The sequence below is a fragment of the Pelodiscus sinensis genome, chromosome 31 (genome assembly GCF_052426305.1).
Source record: "Pelodiscus sinensis isolate ZL-2025 chromosome 31, ASM5242630v1, whole genome shotgun sequence".
Classification (NCBI taxonomy): Eukaryota; Metazoa; Chordata; order Testudines; family Trionychidae; genus Pelodiscus; species Pelodiscus sinensis.
The window spans coordinates 15,720,001-15,742,641 of record NC_143082.1 but is presented as its reverse complement, the minus strand read 5'-3'; the positions used below and the strand labels follow the sequence as shown (position 1 = coordinate 15,742,641).

General features: G+C 41.8%; 3 protein-coding genes and 2 long non-coding RNA genes across 6 annotated transcripts in view; 3 read left to right on the top strand and 2 right to left on the bottom strand.

The window, feature by feature from the left end:
* The window catches only part of HOXC13 (homeobox C13), a 29,730-nt gene extending 23,895 nt beyond the window's left edge, over nucleotides 1-5,835 (top strand). Inside the window, exons 3-4 of one of the 2 annotated variants that reach the window (XR_016348152.1) lie at nucleotides 3,615-4,218; nucleotides 5,666-5,835. Coding sequence is in view for 1 of the 2 variants with exons in the window: in XM_075901635.2 (XP_075757750.1) it covers nucleotides 3,615-3,740 (126 nt within the window). In the remaining variant the exon portion in view is untranslated. Of the gene's footprint in view, nucleotides 1-3,614; nucleotides 4,423-5,665 lie in introns of those variants that run through there. The other variant, XM_075901635.2, reaches the window with a different exon arrangement.
* Nucleotides 4,441-7,627, bottom strand: LOC142818903 (uncharacterized). The gene is made up of 3 exons (XR_012896599.2): nucleotides 7,218-7,627; nucleotides 5,829-6,224; nucleotides 4,441-5,746 (listed from the first exon to the last, which is right to left on the bottom strand). It is a non-coding gene; the product is annotated as an uncharacterized LOC142818903 (long non-coding RNA).
* Nucleotides 7,628-7,789: 162 nt separating this feature from the next.
* On the top strand, nucleotides 7,790-10,737 carry HOXC11 (homeobox C11). Its single transcript, XM_006129811.5, has 2 exons — nucleotides 7,790-8,465; nucleotides 9,664-10,737. The coding sequence occupies exons 1-2, from the start codon at nucleotides 7,790-7,792 to the stop codon at nucleotides 9,894-9,896; spliced, it is 909 nt and encodes a 302-aa protein (XP_006129873.1). The 3' UTR covers nucleotides 9,897-10,737.
* A 6,546-nt stretch (nucleotides 10,738-17,283) lies between these two features.
* Nucleotides 17,284-19,729, bottom strand: LOC112546914 (uncharacterized). The gene is made up of 2 exons (XR_012896604.2): nucleotides 19,242-19,729; nucleotides 17,284-17,427 (listed from the first exon to the last, which is right to left on the bottom strand). It is a non-coding gene; the product is annotated as an uncharacterized LOC112546914 (long non-coding RNA).
* A 235-nt stretch (nucleotides 19,730-19,964) lies between these two features.
* The window catches only part of HOXC10 (homeobox C10), a 4,386-nt gene continuing 1,709 nt past the window's right edge, over nucleotides 19,965-22,641 (top strand). The window contains exon 1 of the mRNA XM_006129810.5: nucleotides 19,965-20,808. Coding sequence (XP_006129872.1) covers nucleotides 20,046-20,808 — 763 coding nt within the window. The 5' untranslated portion in view covers nucleotides 19,965-20,045. The remainder of the gene's footprint in view (nucleotides 20,809-22,641) is intronic.

Below are 22,641 nucleotides of genomic sequence, written 5' to 3'. Positions count from 1 at the left end.
ACGTCATAAAGAAAAGTCTAATTAGGCTTTAATGTCCGAACATTAATATTTCCTCTGAAGTTCACTCGGTAAGGAGACGGGCGGAGGTGGAAGGGGGGCGGGAAGGGGAGCTGGCTGAGAATGTCTTGCCTCAAAAAGAAAAAGAAAAGCGCCCCCCAACTTTTATCGGTCCATGGTGGAGGAGGGTGGGAGTCAAACCGAATGCACCAGACGTAAAAGGCAGGCTACAATCTCTTGCCGCTAGCTAGGGGGTGAGCAAACTGCGACCCACGTCCAAAAAAAATCGATGTTTTCCATACACCTTCTATTTCTCCACCGTCTGGGTCCCTCCACCCTCCTCCGTTCGGGGGTGTTTTTGGTGCGTGCAGAATTGCATACATTTCCCCTTAAAAAAAAGGATCCGCATCATTCTGTCCTATGGAAAATGGCTGGACTCAAAGCTTATCCTGGAAGGAAAATATCGATAGAGCCCATGATGCGTAGAGACACCGCGAGGTTAGCCAAGGGAAAGCGAAATTTCCAACTTTTATTATCCTCCTTTTAGCTAAAGTGGCGGGGCATGCCGGCCAAGAGAAGTTTGGAACTGAACCGGGATTCATTCACAGAAATGTATAAAGATCTCTCAGACTTTTTTTTTTGTAAATAAACCTTTGATGGGGAAGAGCGGGGGGAGAAGCTAGCAGGCTCTGGTCCATTAGATAAATGAATAGATCTTGCAATGTCAGTTTCAAAAGCCACTTAATCTATGCAATGTGTGCCTGCATTTTCAGACCAATGCCAGATGTGTGTCTCCGGCGTCCCATCGCCTCCGGATCCCCCAGAACTCACTCTGGTGCGCTGTTTACTTTGGGCTGATGTGCCTGTGAGGGGGACCAGCGACAGCGGGTTGCTTGCTCCAGAGTAGCATTATTGCAAAAGGGAGAATCAAACAGCAGAGTGGGGAACAGGTCCATATTCTAATGCCCTACTCTTGGCTTCCAAGAGGGTTCAGCCACACTCCAGCTCATGAACTATTTTCCTCTGCTCCTCCCTTCTTTTGTGTCCTCTCATGTAGACGTTACACTTGTAGTACAAATATGCCCAATACTCGGCGCTTAAAGCATAAGGTAGGAGAAAATATTTTATAATTCCCATCGAAGAATGAGCGCTTTCATCACCAATATCCCTGGAACTACACACATTATTTGAATAGTTAGGTCGATATGATAGATAGATAGATAGATAGATAGATAGATAGATAGATAGATAGATAGATAGATAGATAGATAGATAGATAGATGTATGTGTTTATATGTGTATGTTTCTATTTAATATATAAGATATGCCTCTATAATATTTGTGTATAAATATAGCTATATTTATTTGTATACGACAGTAAAACTTTCTATATAGTTATATGTGTGTTTGTGTGTGTTGTGTATGCAGACAGATAGAACACTTACTCACTCACATATGGGCTGGAGTGAAGTGAAAAGATGTGAGTCTTTTCTCTAGAAGTTTTGTACCTATAATTTACCTTTTCTCGGATATTGCAGAACATGAACTATTAAACACACACACACATTCTAGAGGATGAAGTCTGTTACCATAACAAAGTACTCAAGCCTTGTTCCCTATAGAGAGAAGGGACTATTCCCTATCTTGTTTCAGCTAAACATCAGAAACTATTAAGAGCCACAACGCTTGAAATGACCAAGAAAATGAACTTTTCGAATAGCACGGAGTTTGGGTGACTTTTACATTTGCGTGTGTACTCCCAAATACCTCTACTAACCTCCCTGTGCTGTCTAAATCAAAATAAACGATAAATAAAGAACTTTGAATATTCGAAACTTGCTTGTTTCTACACCGACACACGTTTCATATCTAAAGAAAGACAGAGAGAGACAGAGAGAGAAAGAGGCAGACAGACAGACAGAGAAAGGCCATGCCACAATACAAAATATTCCCAAGAAGTATTCATCCTGTATAACTAGACTATATGTTTACAAAATGTCACCATGGAACTACCCAAAGATTTTATTTTATTTTGATAAATCTGATTTTGTAAGTACAGCCTCCCCACCGGCTCTGCTGTAGACTGAGAACTAGTGAGGTCTGCACTATAAAATGTTGAGATTGTACTTTGATCAAGGGGAGCCTGAGATACATTTACCGAAAGATATGCGGGACCGACACATAACGGATTTTTAAGCATTCACTCCCTATAAACCTTCTGATTCAACACCGCTCGTGCTCGTGTCTGTACATTAGCACTAGAGCGCTCTTGCGGAATCTCCGTGCGTCTATTTTTCCTAATGTGATTCGCTGCTAAAGCAATGAGATGCCAGAGGAATACACATTTTCTGTGCAGTAGTATACGACTTTTTAGGCAATTTTGAACATTTCCTAGGTATCCGCATGAAGCATTTGGGAAATCAACCATTTCTGAGGTATCTCCGTCTGTAGTTCATACAACTTTATTTGTGTGTCCATAGGTAATTTTTTAGCAGGGTTGGGTGGGTTTTTCTAAAATCAATTCGATCTTTGTGTTGGCGAACGGGGTCCTTTGGGTTCGCAGAGCCAAGGAGAATATGACAGTTGTGGAGTTGCACTGGGATTCATTGAGCCCGGAGTATGTCAAATGCATTTGGAGCCGCCGGGGAATTTTAGTTCTGCGGAGGAGGGGGGAGAACATTTTCACCACTGACTCCTACAGAGTCAACCTAGCCCTGTGCTTCTTAGCGGATAGGGAAGGAAACTTGCCCCGAATTGTATCTCTGGGGGGCCAATACAAAGTGTACGCCGCACACTGAGTAGTAGGTATATTACTGCGTGAGATGAACTCAGTCTCGGAGCCTCTTCACGCATCAGACACTCCTAGCACATTTCTACCATACAGCCACTGGCTTGGCTGTGGTTAGGAAGCATAGTTTATCTGCTTTTATCTTGATTGAGTCCACATGATTTTGAACTTGCAGCTCAGGTCCGGGGAGATCTAAGTCCTTTGTTTCCCCTTTGAATCGTTCACAGCTTACAGAGTCTTCTCGAGCAGGCTGGCTTAGGTCCAATTAAGTTTATCTTTGCCATTTGGGGACAATAATATTTTCCAAGAGCTTCCCACTTGTAGCTAGGGTCTCCAGCTTTCCATTTCCTGCAGATACATGAGGTCTATAGTAATCTGTTTACTGAAGTGGATTTGAACGGTTTTTTTTAAGGAAGTAATTGTAGGACTGTGCTGCGGTGGGCTGGGGTGGGGGGAAGGAATCAGCTTTAGAACATCCGACAGGCCAAAGTCAGGAGACATTAGTCCTCATTAAAAAAAATCACATCTCCGCGAAGCTGCCTGAAGGGACTCGACCTACAAACTGCTAGCCCGCTCCCTTGCAACGCGTTTGCAGACTGATCGGGAATGCACACAGGTCTGAAAAAGCTCCTTTCCCCCAAATCCGCCTGCCAAAGCCAACTGGGACCAAGCCGCCTGAAGGAGGCAAAGATGCGTGTATCAATAATGCATCAGATAGCTGGAGGTCACCTCTCCTTGCAGAGCCTTGCACGGCTGCAGTCAGTGGCTATGGTTCAAATGGTAAGTCAAATCAGTATCAATAATATATATACAATTTTCTCTTTTCCAGGGCGTGGATTCCATGCCGTACAGGCGCGACGCCAGCAGAGCGCCCTTTAGGAAGACAAGTGCAGAAAAGTTTTATCCAGCGATAATTGGAATGTTGATACGATTTCACACTGCCAAGATAAATTAATTTTTTGGGGGGGGGGGATCAGAATTTCCCAGTGGGAAGGTTTATTGAGAGTCACGCAAAGTGCTGAGTTATCAAAATATGACTTAATAAGTCTATGTGCATAAACTAAGCAACTTTCCCAACCAAAAGGTTTTAGTTCGCTACGATTCTTACTTAAGTTTGGCTCGCTCCGTTAAACATACCCTGGGTTTACTTAAAGTCCATGTTAGCAACACACACCGCAGCTTAGAAGTCTTGGGAAATGCCTTTTTGCCCGAGGGAAACCACTGTTAAATGTGCAACTTTTATATCAGGCAAATTAGCAGCCAGGGCAGAGTGTACATTGGCAAATTTTAGCACTTTTTTTTGTGGGGGGGGGGGAATAACTTAGATGCAAAATGTGCTGGGTTTGGAGGCGACCGGACAGCATTGAGGGGGTTTTGCATAAATAAACAGCCCCATCGCCAGAGACTTGGGCATAACTGCAAATGGAAAACAGGTTAGTGGAGGAAGTCGCTTGACTACGTTCTCTGCTACGTTTTCGTGTACTCTGGCGCTGGGAGGGAACAAAACACACCACAAATGTTGCCTCTCAGAAGGCAGCTCGTACTAACCTCAAAATAGTATCCGAGCAAATTCCATTGGAAAAATACATAGTATTTCCTTTCCGCGCCTGCCCCTTCGGTTCTCTGCATGCGTGGTTATTTTATTTTATTTTGTTTTATTTTATTTGGTTTTATTGTAGAGTTCTCCGTGAAATGAACTCGATTAAAGTTCAGGGTCCCTCCGGCTGATTACTAGTAAACTCATTTGACTTTTTTTTAAGGCAACCAGAAGGAATGCGAGACTGCAGTCTTCATTCTGGCTTTTATGGTGGTAACTTTGGTGGTCAAATTCAAGTGCTGGGCGACTCCACAGCTGTCTTTTCTGTGCTTCCTTGCAGGAAGCCGGAAAATCCTGCCCTTTAAACTGGGTTTAAAACACAAAATGGCAACAGGGCTTGTTTTAGAGATATTTACCTACTCCGAGCAATAAATTATTCACACACCTATTGGAAGGAACCCACACATACATGGTAGCGACAACGCTGAGGATTTCTTCTCTCTCCTCCCCCCACAATGAATTCTTTTAACTCGAATAAAATGGGGAAGAAATAACCCCTGTAGGTCGTGTCTAAATCTACATTTTTACTCGGGGCCGTGTCCATTTCGGCGTTCGACTTTGCTCCATGCAAGCTTCAAAGAGGAAGGAATTGGAAGAAAAATAATTGCTCTGGTAAACAATAGTTTAAGACGACTAGATCGTAGTTAGTACTAATATTTATCCATAAAAAGATCCCTGTCACTTTAATTAAAAGTTTTGCCCAAAATGACAGCAAAGACATAAAACGCGGGGGGAGGGGGGAGCGGGGAAGAGATTACAAAACTAAGACGCACACCTCGACCCCTTGGAGTTCTTTACTCTGTATTTATCAGCCCCCGGTGCAGTAGAGGAAAAATGCCTCCCAGATTAGAGATACATCTATGCAGCCACACACCGAGATCACTGATGCAAAGAGAATTTTTTAAAAAAGATTTTTGGCTAGAAAAACATCAACCTAGAGAAAGCATTCAAATACGTGCAACAAATAAAATGCTCTGTTGCATTAAAACTGGAGACACTGTTTAAATAAGAGAGCGTATTATTAACGTAAAAAGCCAGAGTGGGATGCACAATACGTTATTAGAAATCGGGGCATATTGCAATGAGATATTATTTTGAAAGCTGGTCTGCAGTGTCCAATGTATTTGTCCCTTTGTTTCTTAAATGCTCAGACTTCAACCCGGCTGCAAGGCACTGATCAGCCGGTATCTTTCCTATCATTACAAAGCACTTTTGAAAAGCATGTTGCTTATAAATGTCATTATGTTTTTTTCTGGTATTATTATTATTATTATTTTAATCAGCGTCCACTTCCTCCTGGGAGTTTGGGGAAGAAGAACTTTTCGGTTCTCTTTACATCGCGTCGGAATGTAACGACCTGCTGACTTAAAATGGAAAGAAAAAAAACATTAGACCATCGGAAATGAAAAGTAAGAGTCAACATATCTGGAAGAAAGAGGAGTGCACCTCGGAGCTTGGTTTCTTTGCGTTGTAATTGGTCATGACTTGGATGGAGTTGCTGATAGTTTTCAAGATGAAAGGCTTAGCAAAAGAAAACCACGACGAAAATCATGATTACTCTTCTGGGTCCTAGCAATATTGTTTACTGATACCTCATGGGTCTGTGCTTTGATTCTGTCTTCTTGTTGTTCGAACGTATCCGCATCCCTCTTTGTCAAGCTATCACAAATAAAGGCATTTTACTCTGGGATGGTGTGTTAGTTTTGTTAGCGGGTATTTAACCTGTCTCCAAAAGGATCCCACGATGGAGTTGAGTTGAGTTTAGCTCTGAATTTTTATTTATTCTTCCTCTTACTGAACAACAGCAAAAGGGGAAATACAGAAAATTAACACGGGGGTGTCCTGCAATTAAAAGAATGGGGAATGGTAACTCAACAACGGATTGCCTTATTTTCACAGAAGGTGAAAAACACAAACATCGCTCTTTGAAACAGAAATACTATGAACATCATTTTTTTTCGCAGTCCCCAAATTATTTCCAACTCAGGTGGGGGGAAAAAAGCCCCGAGTAGTATACCACCATATAAGTGGTCGCAGGATAATTTGGTGTTAGAAGAGTTTTGTGTAAGGACACAAGAAATACTATCAACCCACAGTATCAGTCAATATTCCCTGTAGGTCCTACAGGTATGCCTTGCCATATTATTTAAAGGAGAGCGTTTAGATTGGCAATTGGCTGAAAAAACTCACAAAATATCTCAGAGCACTTCATAGCACCAGTATTTATTCCATCTCAAAACACTGGAAAACACACAGAAGCATAAAGCTCTTGGGAACACAAAATTCAAGACAAATGACTTTAATAAGAATCTCTCTCTTTTTTTAATTCAGTTGGAAGAATAAAAGATGCGAGTAATTCTGTACGTACATTCATTGATTGACAATAAACACTTGCATTAAATATTTAATATGCCACTCTTCCATAATAAATATTTAACAAAACATTAAAGGGGTTTTTCGAATATTTATTAGGCACTGACTTAATTCATTTGCTCGATTCCCTGATATATGACTATTTCGATATCCAAAGTCATTAAGCCAGACGTGGAATGGCTCGGTTTTAGTCTGAGGTAACTCTAAAGTTTCAAACTTTACACACACTGGTCTTGCTTAAAGGGTGTATTCCCCACAGTACTTGCCACGTTGGTTTATGTACAGTTGATATGCACATAGATAGAACAATGTAATTAGCTCTTATTAGAAGCTTGCTAATTAGCCCCTTTCCCCCGTTCCCTCCCCAATTATATAGTCAGCTATGATTTAAAAAGCCCATTAGCATAGAGATTTGTGTATGCCCCACTGCAGCAAGATTTTGAGAAATGTTTGAAAACTTACTTATGAATCTTCAGCGCATTCCTTGGGCTTACTTAAAGACACTACATTGTCACCCCTAAAATGTGACTAGCATGGAAAGAAAAGGAAAAAGGGGGGGGAGGTGGAAAAATACAAGTTACCCAATCTCTAAGACCCTCCCTCTGCTCCCAACTCCTTCCAGCAGCCCCCACCCCATATCCGAATCCTCGTGAAAAATAGCAAGCAGAATCCAAATCGGGAAGGAGGAGGAAGGAAAAAAAAACAACTTCACAAACCATTCCTTGTATTTGCCCTCTGCTTTGAATGCTGACAAGGGGTGTGCCTTAAGGAAAATGAATACAAAGCTGCAATTGATTTTCATAATGTTTCTGCGGTGTTTGAAAACCAATCGTTTGAACCTCTGAGAGCCTACCTAAGCGAACCACTCCTACACATCTAAGTGCTCCAAACTGATATATGACAATATCTACTTTGGATCACGTGCTCCTTGGGGCGACTAAGACGGATAGCGCGTCATCTCGCCTTCCCAAATTTTTCCCCCTCTGCACATCGGATCCAAAACATCTATCTATAGGAGCAAGAAAAGGAGAAAGATGTTTAACTCAGTGAACCTGGGCAACTTCTGCTCCCAGGCGCGTAAAGAGAGGGGCGCTGACTTTGGAGACAGAGCGGGCTGTGCCTCCAATCTCTACCTCCCCAGCTGTACCTATTACGTCCCAGAATTTTCAACTGTGTCATCCTTCCTACCCCAGGCCCCCTCTCGCCAAATCACCTACCCTTATTCCACTAACCTCTCTCAAGTGCAGCCAGTTCGAGAGGTCTCCTATGGTCTAGATCCCTCTAGTAAATGGCACCCTCGAAGCAATTACGCATCGTGTTATTCCGCGGAAGATCTGATGCATAGAGAATGCATCCCGCCTTCCACCATGACCGAAATGCTAATGAAAAACGAAAGCGTGTACAGCCACCACCATCCCAGCTCCAACCATCCCGCGCCTACGGGATTCTACTCCAGCATGAACAAAAACAGTGTCTTGCCTCAGGGCTTCGACCGGTTCTTCGAAAATGCCTACTGCGGGACAGAGAACGCGCCTGAGAACTGCCTGCAGAAAAGCGAGAGCAAACTGGAGTCGGACTCCCAGCCCAGAGCGCTCTCATCCCACGGAGAGCCAGGCATGGACCCGGAAGACGAAGAGGAAAACACGAACCCAGGGTCTTCAGCCTCGTCCTCTTCTGTCAACAAGGAAGGAAGCAAAACCAGCAACTCGAGTAGGTAGAGCAGTGAATGCAAAGGTTAAGGGACTAGCCCGGTGTTTTGTCGGTCAAATTTTATGTGGAGTTTTATAAGCATTCAAAGGATTTTATTATAACCTACAAAGCTCTTTCTTCCAACGAGAAGAATTTTTACGATGGGAAAGCTCTTTGAAAAAAAATGGAGATGTTAGGCGCAGACCCAGTATCTGAGAGTCTGTGAAATTTTAAAAGCACACCATCGTGGCAAATATGAACTTTGATCATGAACTTACACGAGCATTTTAAAAGGATTTGATCCCGGGTTGCTGAGGGTAAAAGCCAATTGGGCAGAACACGGCTGTAGCTTGCTTTTAGGCGCTCAGATGCATGAAGAGTGATTCTTTTTTAATTAAAAGTATATGTTGGGGGCTTTCTTTTCTCTTTCTCTTTCTCTCTTGGTAGGGGGGTGTGGAGCTAAATGCACAGGGGACAACATTTTAATTCTCTCCCTAGTCTCTGTTTTATTTTATTTTGTATAATTGCATTGATTTTTCGCAAAGCTTAGTGGAATTTCTGTCCGTTGTCATTACCGTCAGATTTTTATTTTATTTTTTTTTAAAAATCCCTACATTTCTAAGAAAACGTAGAGGTGTATTTAAAATTCGCAAGCCAAGCAACTTTTAGACTGAGCGATATTTTTGTCTCTCTCTCTCCCCTCTTTTGCTGTTTGGCTCCCTGATGGAAACAATGCGTCCCTTTTTGCTGCTCAGAGCTTAAATTCTATTTTACTTTGATTATTCTGGTGTGTGTGGATGTTGGTCCTGGAGTTAATCAAAAACTTATGCGGAACATACTGTCTAGTTCCTACAGTTCCAAGGTTGCTCTCGCTGTTTCGATACCAATAACAGATTTGCAGCTTGAACGTATGTTTCCCAAGAGCTACAGATTCTTTCAAGCCCCGCTTAAATTAATTGCGCCAGCATCTCTTAACTGTGCTTTAAAATATGCCTAGCACAAAATCTTGTGTCGAGATAGTGTATTTACCCCATAGCTAGAACACAAACCTTAAAGCTATTTATCGCCTCACCTCTGCATTATACTAACAATGGGCAAAATCTACCAATGGCGAAATATTATTCCATGCTTCTATACGTGTGTATATAACCAGCTCTAGAAAGGAGTCTGTGTGTTGCTTTTGCTTAGTATTTACGTTCCTTTCTGGTTTCCTTCCAAGGTGCTCCACGCACAAGAAAGAAGAGATGTCCCTATTCGAAATTCCAAATCAGAGAGCTAGAGAGAGAATTTTTCTTCAATGTCTATATAAACAAAGAGAAAAGGCTTCAGTTGTCTAGGATGCTAAATCTCACTGATCGACAGGTTAAAATTTGGTTTCAGAACAGAAGAATGAAAGAAAAAAAATTAAGCAGAGACCGCCTGCAGTATTTTTCTGGAAATCCCTTATTGTGAACACGTCCTTTTTTCTTTTTTCATTCCTTTTTCTTTTTTTCTTCTTCAATCCTCTCTGTTGGGGAAGTAGCTCTGTACGAAGAAGGAACTCTGGAAACATAATTGTGATCTACACGCAACATCCAAATGGCAGCCTTTTCGTTACTTATATTTGTATGTATGGAACAGTTCTAAGTAACGTAAGGAGACGAGTGACCTAAACGTTTGGAGGACTGGGAAACCAGGGACTTTTTATTTAACGTTTTGACTGACCAACCGGAATTTCTTTCTTTCTTTCTTTAACTCTTTACCCCTCCCTGTCCATTTGACTCAGTCGCGGTGCCGTGTTGTCATGATCATGGTGGGGATTTCAACATGCAGTTCACATGAGCTATCACAGCAAGGGCCGAAGCCTCCCTCTCTGGTTAATTTAGATACCTTGATTTGGGAGTAGGGGGTGGAGATGTGACTGGAGGCACGCAGAGACATATATATGAGAGTGTGTACTCACACCGGTCATGTGGTCTCTTGCTCTCTAGGCCAAGAACTGTTGTCGAAATCTAACACATATATATATATATATATATATTCTATGCAGTCTCTACTTTTACATTTTTCGGGAGGTGTGGGGGAGGGAGGTGCGGGTCTATGGAAGAGAATACATTTGCAATAACTGTCTATAAGTGGTTTGTAAATACATTTCGTAATACATTTCCCCTCCCCCCCGGATCTAGAGGAACAGTACCAACAGCAACTACTACTACTAATATTAAAAGATCTTTGTGTATGTAAAGTGGATCCCCGGGAAACTTTGTGAAATTCTGTGGTAAATAAAGATATTGCAAGCTGCTCTATATTATGATTTTATTTGACCATTTTATTAGTATTCCCCCCTCTTAAAAACCTCAGTGCGGTCAATGCGGTATGGAGTTTCCAATGGGACTTTTAATCCCTAACTGGTAATGGCATCAACTATGTATATTTGATACCATCACCGTGTATCTATAGATAATCATCTATTCAGCTGGCTCCGCGCACTGTGGCGTGGTCCAAATGCATATGCCTCTGTGTGTTCGTCTCCGGATTTAATTTTTTATTGGAGATTCTTGGCCTAGTAATCCAGCGTGTTTTTGGTTCCATGTGTCTTACTCTGCTTTTCCGGATGTAATTAATCTTTGGCCCCCTATATTTGACTTTTGCAAATGAGCGCAAGTCAAACGACACAGATGCTGGATTTCCAGACAGGCAAATGTAAGCGACCTTCTCCACACAACGCACAAATGCAAAGTCAAGTCCTTAAATTCCTGGTTCAGGAAAAGAAGTTCAACTCCCAGGCCGATGGTCCAAAAGTGAATTTTTATGCTTACACAAAGCTACCCCTCGCCCCCGCCATATTAAAGAGATACAAATTGTTTTGAAGAGAAAAACATATAGAAAATACCGCTAGTGGCTAGATGCATGTATGTTGTGTGTAGAGAACAACTGGGGGAGGAGGGAGGTTGTTTTGTTGCTTTTCAGCCTGAATCCTCCATATCTTTTTGATGTAGACTTGTGGAGTTTTGTATGGATGAAGGGGGGGGGGGGAGAGGAAGAAAGAGGGGGAAAAAGAAAGAACAAAAGAACAACAGCAAGGAAACAACGCCTTATATTCCCATACATTGACAACGTTCTTGTAAAGTTCTCATAATTGCTTTTAAATACAACCCTGTTGAATGAAAATACTTTGATGGTGGCTTCTGATTTTATGTGACAGCGGTAGGGGAAATTGCAAGCCACAAAAATGTGCTTCGCTTGCACACACACACACACACACACACACACACAAGAATAATGAGAAACAAACTTTGTGTGTGTGTGATAGACCCATCCTGGTTACGCCACGACATAATGTGCACGGGGGATGTTCATAGACATGTTTCTCATTACATGAGATGGTAAATAAAGGCTACATGGCAAAGATTTTCTTTGCATTCATGTGGAAAACGTGGAAATGTTTAAGGAGGTACGCCCAGGGCCTAACATCATGACAACCCTTTGGAAATCTACAACCTGGATTTGTCCTCGGGAGGCAATTCCTCGGTATGGTAGTGACCTCAATGAGAAAGACCTCACAGATGCTACCACTCCTCAGTGATAGAGGCCAAGAGTGGCCCAAAGACGAGGGAATATTATTCATATAAGCCCACCTCTCTTTAACGATTGTTTGCCGAACCTTTCCAAGGTTAGAAAAACTTCGGGTAAGTGCAATAAGGTGGCTTATCACGAGGTCAGAGACCGCAGTTAATGCTCCGTAACAGCAACCGCTATCCGGACAAAAGCTGGTAGTCTAGACATTGTAATAAAGACTGCAGCACTAAACAGCTTAATTTTTCTTAATTACCCCGTCTGGCCATAGGAAAAGACTTCCGCAGTAAATAGTAAACAAATAAGGGTGTCTTGCCAGGGTCTCCCCCACCCTTTCTCATGGCTTCATCTCAACTGCACCACAATGAAAGTGGAGGCCTAGTTCAAAGTTTTCGCGAGCTAAAATGGAATGCCAGTTGTAAAATCCAAGTTTATAGACCATGTGGGAGTTTACAACAGCATTTAGCAGCAGTGCCATGTAGGAAAAGGCTGTTAATGTTCTTTTTTTGGGGGAAAGGGGGTGTTGAGTGTGTATGTGTGTATGTGGGGTAGCTGAGGAAGTGAGGATGGATTGGATACCACAGTGGGTGGATTTGGAGAAGTTGGCTTCTATTTTGTCCTCCTGCGCCGTGTTTTTGTTTTGCATCCTCCCACTGAACCGCAAAAGCCCGGCCCTTTTGTAGGTTTGCGTGTTGAGATGTTGCTCCTTGGGCCGGGGGAAGGGGGAGGAGGAGAGCGGTCCCCAGGAAGAAAAATGTGAATATATGATGTCTTTGAACTTCAATAAAGTCAAGTCCATCACCTTTAACCCTTTTGTAATAAAGCGGAATCAGAAAGGCTTTCTGTGTCTCCGCCCCCCGAGAAGGAATTGGGGTGGGGGGTGGTAGGACGGAGGAGAACCCACATTTGTATTTAAATTCAAATGTGGGACCCAACATGACGTTTCTTGTGAGCTAACTTTTAACTCAACCTCGCCGCGGTTCTTCAGTGTCGAAGGAAGTTTCACACACACACACACACACACACACACACACACACACACACACACACACACACACACACACACACACACACACACACACACACACACACACACACCCGCACGCGCTTTATTCTTGTTATAAACCTTTTGCTGTCTTAACGCATGAAAAGTTTTTGTCACTTTGTTTGGCGTAAAAGTTTTACAAGTTTTTTTTATTATTATTTTTTCCATTGAATGTCCGTCACAGTAAAGGCTGCCTCCTAGACTGAGGGAGTGGTGGGAGGTGGAAAGGTTTGTTCTATCGTCACGTTAATGACATACAGACTAATTGTGAAGGACCTCTCCTTGTGACGTGCAAACACATCAACCCAACCTGTTTCCTATTCCTCCCTGGATTCCCTGCACAACGCATTGGAAGCGGCTGTGGCTGAAATATTGCGGGGGGGGGGGGGGGGGAGAAGGCGAGGAAGCAAACTTGTAATTGGCTTTTTGCAGGTTAGGATCGTGTCTTTAAGTTAGCTGCAGGCAGGGCAAATTTTGCAGAAAATGCAGGCGTTTGTTTTGGGTTTTTGTTTTTTAAAGAACTCCAAACCAACCGCCGGGAATAAAGTGTCCAGGGACTGTAGACATGACTATTCACACAGGACACACACACACACACACACACGCACACACACACATGCACGCTCGCATGCACACTCTCTGTAACAGTTCATGAGCTGAGGACGTAAACTTGACAGTGTGATAAGACCGGCCCTCGAAGGGCGAGCTCTCTTCGGTGCCATGTAAATAAACAACTTTGGAGTGACTCCGCCAGACCCGCAAACAATAGCCCCGAAGGAAAAGCCGTTCTGTGACAATTTCCACTTTCCTCATGGGTTTCACGTTGCCTTGGAATGTGGCACCAAAAAAGGGATTAGAACCCCCGAAGAACAAAGACAGTGGCTTTGGCAAGTGGATTTCAAGCGGCGATGCAATGAATTAATCTGCGCCTGTGGATCATGGGGTGAATTCACGTATTTGTGTGCGGGGAATTTTGCAGGAGCCTTAGCTAAGCCCGGCGGAGAGCCACGGATGAGTACATGTAAATAAATAGCTTGCTCTCCCCACTTTGTGTCTTGGAGACTCTCGTGGGACATTTTCCCCCCTCCTGGCTTATCCCTTTTGTGGGTGGAGGGCAGGGAATTTGGTGTTAAAATACCGGTCGGGTTCTACCACTGAGGGGGAAACATCACTTTTGTAAAGTAACTCTGGGTTTTAATGAAAGCCTTTTTAACTGACACTTGAGTTAAAAAAAACCCAGGGTTTTGCTTCTGCTTGGCATTCATGGCCGAGTGCGCCTTCGCTCTCAAAGAGAATATTAAAATCTGACTTATATTATTTTTTTCCAAAATGGCGTCTCATTAAGGCCTTGCTGATCCGCCTTTAATAAAGTTGAAAAATACAGGGATGCGCAGCATATGTTAGATTTAAACACGTTCTTCTGTTTTTGATAACTTCTAAATTACAACATGAAACCACAAGAATGCGGTTTGCAACCTCATAAGGCTTTTTTTAAATCTTTAGTTTATGAATTAGAATATAGCATGTAGCTGATGGAGCCCATAAAAGACTTTATTAGTTTTAGACAAAACAACAGACTTAATGTAAACATTGCCGTTGTTTATACGCTACAAGTAGTTGGAGAAAATTAGTTCGTTTTAATTGTTAAAAAGAGGCTTTAATACCCTTTTTCGGAATTAAGTGATACATTCTTATACACACGGGTCCCTCGGCTTTTAAAAGGCACTTGATATAAACCGTATGTTTTTCTATACAAGGTTGTTAAAAGAGATGAATCTCTTTGAATCAATTCAATTTTGCAAACAATAAGTATTTAAGGAAATAGGAGTGTCTTAAGCTGCGGACTTAAAAGATATCTAAATAACTCTCCAAATATCCAGTGGTAGATACATAATCGTATACTGTAGTATTTTTTGCTGTAGTTCTAAGGCACCTATTACTAATTCTGTAGTCTCAGATTAATCTAGCAAAATAAAATGATCCTGTACTGGAACAATTCTCCCTAGTATACTTCAACCCAATAGAGGAGGAAATTGATGTGTATTCACATTTTTTAAATAGCGTTTTTTCCCCCTGTGAAAAAGTGGAAGCTAATATCCCAGCACTCGGCTAATGACTGATAATTAGTTAAAACTACATTTGAAACACAAATGTGTATTTAGAAGCACTTGCCAGATGGGAATTTCAGCTTCCTAGGCGCATTGCAGACGATATCAAAATACCAGCCTCTTAATGTAACTTCCTTCAGGTTTCCTATGCGCGGCGACAGAATGCTTAGCTATTTTTCTAATTTAGCATGGTTTAACATTTCACCAGGCGCTTCAATCGTCATCCTTTTTTACGTTTCCACACTCTTTCCCCCTTCTAATTCCATTGTTTTCAAAGGAAAATGCCCAAGAAATAAAACACACCAAATTTTCAAAACTTTTTCAACTTTCCTTCTAGCTTAGAAGTGTAATTCTATCACGAAATATGGCCCCACGCGCTTATTGTTTTAGAAGCAGAGAGGCATACCGATTCTCTGAGCAACTGCTCAGACTTCACGACCTCTGATACGAACAATCCTATTATTTGGGTAACATTTCAGACAGAGTGTTAACGCAGTTTGGAAAATCACAGGAAACACTCCCCGTGGAATAAACTTTTAAAAAATTCTGACACTCTTATTTTCTTCCATCAACCGCACCACACATGCCTGATTATGAATTACCCCCTCCAAATTTTCTCCTCGTGATCAAAGGGAATGGAAGCTAACCAGACTGTAACCAGTACATTTGAGTGTGAATACTGTTATGTTGAGCGTAGGAAAAGGTAAACACAGTTTTCAATGCGACCTCAAGGAACATAATATCATTCCATAATTCTATGACTTAAGTTACTCAGAAAGAAGGAAGTCGAATAAGAGGGATTGTAAAGTTTGATAGATTTCTTGTGGCGATAGTTTACAGTTTCTAAGCCAACATATAAAGGCGTGGGTTTTATTTTTGCATCGCTGTTATTGTACTCCAGTGTACTTTGCCATAAATCAGAATTATTTCTGGTGCAACATGAGGGCATAATCCCGGGCAGAAATACAAATTTAAGGTAATCATTAAAGTGTTGCTACCAAATACTTCCTAGAGGCGAAAATGAATGTGTGTCATAAAAACGTAAGAAAAGTTGGTAAAAATACAGTGGAAATAAGAGGCACTCCCCTGCATAACTCTCGGTTAAATAATTAGATCGAAAAGGAGACAGGTAAAAGAGTATGTGTAAATTTGAGATAGTACACACTTGCATTTTAAAATACATTTTACATTCATGGGGTAAAGGGGGCTCTTTGAATCTCTTTTTTTTCGCCCTTAAGGACGCACTGCGTGTGCCTAACAAAGAACACAGTTTCTGCGGAACTACATTGGCTGATTTCTTGATATTTTAGGCAATTATCTGCCTTTGGAACTCAAAACAGGACAGCCACCCAGTAAGGATAACAACAGAACAGCAGTGTCTTGTTCCATTTACATGGGCTGTGAGGGAAAGGCACCCCCTTCCCGCCACACACACACACACACACACACACACACACACACACACACACACACACACACACACTGAGGTGACATAGACTTCCTTAGTTTGGTATAAATAAAATACCCCAGGTTATTCCATAAGTCCACGTGCAACAGAAAGCTATCCATGACCATGTGTACACATCTTTGGGAATGCGTGCCATCTAGGTATACCCGCATCCAAGTGTGTTTCGTGTGTATGAGCCTTCAGCATCTATATTGTTTTTCCTAAAAGTGTGTAAAATTCAAAGTAGGTTATTAAAGTCTTTACCACACATAGGCGCCCTCCTTTTAAGTTTTAATAGCGTTTGTTCGTATTTATTTTCTGTAATTAGAGGAGAGCATTTTTCCCAACGGGGGTTCTACTTAAGCTGATGAATTTTATTTCTTTTCCCATTAATGACCCATGTTTATCATACTTCTAATTATTTTTAACTTTAAACAATATTCGGTCTCTTGGAGATGTCCTCGGTTTTCCTCGCTAACCTGGATTCCCTTGTGAGATAACAATAAAAGCTATGCTGACGCTTTTTTAAAAATCATATATTATTTTATGATAGAACGGAGGCATTTTTTCCCCTTCGAACAGTCTTGTTGGTTTCAAAAGATCTTAGACAGCAGCTTGGAAGAGTTTCGAATCTTCCAGACGTTTGCACGAATGGATTGTTTTGGCAAAAGCTAGCGAACAAAATAACTGTTAACAATGTAAATCTTTATTTTTATATACACAACATTTACACATTCATAAAATACGACGCTTCCACAGTAGTTCTTCTGTTCCCAACCTCACGCACTGGTACGATATTTACTCCAGAGTCTATAAAGTCTTCCGGGTCTGAGAGAGAGAGAGAGAGAATTCACATTATTTGATGTTATGTTTCATCTTGATTAGGGTTCTTACAACGCATTGATATCTTCCTTTAACAAAACCACAGGAATACAGGGCAAAAATCAGGAAAACATATTTAATCTGCAAGCAGACAATCCAGGAAACTATGAGGTCAAATTCTGATGTCCCAGAAATACACATGTGAAATGTTTGACTGACCAGCATAAATTATTGGGTAGCCAGATCAGCTGCAAAAATAAAGTAGCGGGGGGGGGGGGGGGAAATAGGGGAGGGGAGAAGCTGTATAATACAAAATTGCGTTGGTCTTTAATTTCATCACCTATAAATGAGAAAATATTGGTTCCCATACTAAATTTTTATCCTTCGCTTATAAATATTATGTGGAATTTTCGTGGGATATCATAAAACTGAACGATTTCTATCAAAGTGTTTTAAAAAGACCTATGCGGATAACACAAATAGAGGCAATAAAGTTGCAAATAGCTTTCCAGGGGAACCAAATGGCGTCTGAAGCGAAGGAAACCTTTTACTATGTTGTATAAGTGTGTGTGTGTGTGAGTGTGTGTGTGTTGGGGGGGCACAAAATTGTATAATGCAGTTTTAGGCTGTCTCGGCCTAAGAGATTTAAATTTGTCACACTGGAGGATGCGAAAAAGAGACGGTTTGGCAAGCTACTCGAAAGAATTGGGAAATGGTTCCGTGACATTTTAAGGAAAGAGATCCGTAAAGCGGTAAAATCACGCAAAATGCTCCGATTCAACTTTCCATGTTTCTCTGTAATTTTTCCTTCGAATTCGCTCCTTCCTCCTCCTCGTGAAAGGTCTCGGGGTAGCTTTTTTCCCCTTGAAAGTGACTCTGAACCCCGCGTGTCTTTCCAATCGGTTGCAATGATCTTGAAATTCGAGGCTTTCTTGCTTGCTTGCTTTTTTATTTATTTATACGCAAGTTCCATCCCTCACCTCACTTAAAATCAGCGTCTCGAACAAGGGATGCCCACTCCCCTCCCCGCTAGTAAAATTAATATACATTAAACAGTTTGTCTTAATTTGTACAGGAGTTCAGGAAATGTCCAGTAAAGAAATGAGGCTAAAGGAAAACACAACGGTAAAAATTCCATCTCCACCTAAAATGGTAGTAATTGTTCTGTGGTCGTTACATGAAATGGGGGGGAAGTTAAAAACCCACATAACAGTGGGAGAGTTTAACAAAATGGGGAAGGTGAAATTATCTGTCAGGAAACAAACTTTTTCTTTTTGTTCCCACAGTAAACAATCTTACCAAATCGGAAAGTTTGTTTTGGGAAATCCATGTACTAAATTTTGGTGAAATACAGCTTTGATTCTTTTTTTTTTTAATTTCCAGAAGAGGCAAAACAAACCAAAGCAACACCCCACAATCGCTCGAAGGTCGGTTTTTTTTATTTAAAGACTGATTCTATTGATCAAATGTACCCCCTTATTTCCTCCACACGAATATATTTATTTCCCAAGCTTTGTACATACTACAAACGCTATTTCAGCAAAGAAACTAAAGGCAAGTTAACATTGGAAGTGGATTCTTAAAAAAAAAACCAAGACTTTTTTACAGAGTTGATGTCTGGGATTGCAAAGCCGCTCGACTCTGCAAAAAGAAAATAAAAAGGGAACGGCTTTTTATAAAGTTAACCCCCTCCCCAAACCCTGCTTTCCAAATATACAAACAGATCCATGTTAGCCGTTTGGGGCCAACCAAAGCATCCACATTAAAGAATGAAACCCTCCCGGTGAAACTTTTAACATGATTTTACTGATGCCAAATACCTTTTACAAACCAAAGTAGAAGTCTACAGAGGAATTGCTCCTACGTGTCCAGCCTTTAAACCCAAACGCACCGTGGAAAAAAAAAGACTCCAAACAAACAGAAATCTACTTCAGCGTCCGATGAAGCCCCCAAATCAGAGGAACCGGAATATTTCAAGTTCTGTGGCGGAAGAAAAGGAGGGGAATAGGGGCTAAGAAGAGAGAGGGGAAAGAAAGGGGAGAAAGTTAAATTAAGGCTTTTTTTTCAGAGGGTGGGGGAAGAGGCTCTCCCTTTTGCTTAGAAATTGGGTTATTTCAGCCAATAAAGGAAAGAAAAGGCAAGGAGAAGGAGAGACATGAAAGTGGGTTATTTCCTGACCTTTTTAATTTGGATTTGACTTTGCTTGTATTTACGCTTTGGCTCCCCTCCCTTTTTTTTGTCTGCCCCCCCCCCCCAACTCTGCTTGCAGACATGCGTTGGTTCATTGGTAAACAAACTCCGAGGGCTTTTTTTTTCCCTCCTCCCCCCCCCCCCCCTTTGTTCAAAGTGAAGGTCCCGGCCACCCTACCCGGGAGGGACGGGTAGATGTCGCTGTTGTTCTACGCGAGTTTTCTCCCCTCGCAACAACTTGACCCTTGTGACGTCACGGGCGTCTGAATCATCAAGGCCATTTTCAATTCTCATTGGCCTGGCCGTCACGTGGTGGGGGACCAATGCGTGGATAATTATGGGGCTTGCTATTTTCCCGCCCCCCCCTCGTTTGCAAAAAAAAAAAGATGTCAGCGCTTGGCTGTAGTATTCCTCTTTAAAATCCCTCCCTGACAATGTCATGTCCCAACAATGTGACTGCTAACTCCTTTTTGATGGACTCATTGGCCGGTACCTGTAGGGGCGAGAATTATTCCGCTAGCCACGGCATGTACATGCAGGCGGGGAGCGATTTTAGCTGCGGAGTGATGAGAAACTGTGGAATCGCGCCGTCTCTCTCCAAAAGAGACGAGGTGACTAACACCAACCTGGCTCTCAACGCCTACCCATCTTACCTGTCTCAGCTAGACACTTGGTGTGACCCCAAAAATACCTACCGAATCGAGCAACCTGTTGCCCGGCAGCTGCCCTCCTGCTCCTTCCCCACCAGTGTCAAAGAAGAGAATGTTTGCTGCATGTTTAACTCTGACAAGAGGGCGAAAAATGCCACCGAAAACGCCCTCTACCCCAACCAAATGCCCGAGTCTTGCCTAAATGACCATGAAGTCCCTGTTCCTAGCTACTACCGAGCCGGCCAAGGGTATGCCTCTCTGGAGAAGACGCCAAACTGCAACAATCCAAATGAGTTTGAGGCAAGTTTTGAATCCAGGGCGAATTTGAACCCACGGAATGACCACCTGGAGCCACCCGCCCCGCCGCCCGCGGCCAAAGTGAATTTCCCTGATCACACAAAAACAGACCATGCCCAGAACACGTCCACCAACGAAATTAAAACAGAAACCAGCGCCCCGGCTCCAAAAGCAAGCCCCTCGGAAGCAGAGAAGGAATTGACTAAAAGCACTGACAGCAGTACAGAGAATTCGGACAACGAAGCCAAAGGTAAGGGATCATTCATGATCGGTAATTGATTTCTGCAAGTAATCAGCGTGGTGCACTGCCAACTTCGCCGTACTTATGTCGGAATTGCTTCAGTCGGGTGTAAAGCCTTTCTGGAAATAACTACCACCACTATCATCATAATTAAAACATGGCTGAGAAAATAGAACAGTCAAATGTGTGAACACACACCCCATCTCCTTTTAAAAGGGCAGCCTTGTCCCTGGATGTAGGTAGAGAGGTGGTTGCTACAAGCGGTTTGTATTTGATAAGGTTAACTGTCTTTTAAAATAGGCTAAAATGACCACGAGTTTTTTTGTTTTTGTTTTTTTAAATCGGTTCAGCCAGAAATGGACCCCGTGTTATTTTTTAATCAAATGTTTGCCATGGTCGCGTGAGGCGAATTTTTACACTGTTTTACTTGCTCGGTAACATCTCAGGCTCAGGAGTTGTGTGTTGTGTGTTGTGCTTCATTTCATTGCTGGTTGGAAAACCCTTTTTTTTCTGTCGAATTGGGATCTTGTTTGTGAAGGCAAAAACGTTTCTGTGTGAGAAACAGATTTTTAAGTGTGGGAAAAAGAGATGTTCATTTACCATATCGTATTTTCATTGTGGGGATTTCATGGGGTTGAAATGTTTGTTCATTTTAATACTCTGTTGTCCTGTAGACCTAGTTTGACGATAGACTGTTTTAAGTCTTGCTTTTAGCTCATTAAGCAGAGGTATATATAAGAATTCTTTGAAAAGTTGGAGTAAAATACATAGGACAAACTATTATTGGAAGCGGATAGAGATCTAAGCAACGGATTTTGTTACTTGGCTGTGGTGCATGGGTGAAATAGCTTCCGTGGCCAATATGCGTAGAAATCAAGCAAAAACGAAGCAGTTTAGTGACTATATAGTTTGTATATGCATGTACATAGACCTGCATGTGGCATAGTGTTTTTCTCACATACATCCTCTGTCGATGGGTACCACCAGAAAAGCAGATAGATGTTTTATACTCTCTGTCGTGCCTATGAAAGATCTCTTCATACAAAATCACCTTTAAAAACTGGCCTTTCAAGAAAAATATAGTCCAAAATATTATTTGTATTTTATTCCGCATCTAATGGCATTATTTTATCTGACAGCTGACTTACAAACAAACAAAATCCAAAGTCAAGTTTATCAAAATCCCTACCAACTTGTCTTCTCAAAGAGCTTTCTATTTTCACGTCAAGATATTTTTCCGTGGTGATGAGCAGAAAGATTATATTAGTTTTGAATGATAATAAAAACCAATTTTGAGGGTGGGGAGAAAATAAAGCTTTATCTAGAGATATTCGCGTGAAACAAAATGGGAGTGGGTTTCCAGTAACTGACGTCCAAACTTTTGCATTTTCAGAAATGAATAGGTTGTAAGAAGCATTTTAAAGAATCAGAGCCAGTATGAGACGGATTTTGTTTGTGGTGTTCTTTAAATAAAATTATTTTAGTTTTCCTTTGTGTGTGTGTGTGGAATCAGAATTGTATTCATTGCCAAGGGACGGGTTTTGAATTCAGTTCAAGCAGTTTGGAGAGCTAGAGATTTAGCGAGAATTTCCAGGGTTCAATAGCATGAAAGGGCATGAGCAAATGGCGTAATTGCAAACAAACTGACTCCAAAGGAGTAAGTGGTCCAGTCAAGTTCTTATTTCCAGTCGCAGAATTTTCTGAAAGTAGCACGGATAGCAAAGGAAGTGGATTATTAATGTAGTCGCAGCATATGTAATTTTCTTTTTTCATAGTTTAGACATAGATCCAGAATTGTCCCATGATCATACTCAAATCCCTAGCATGCATGTGATCTCTCTG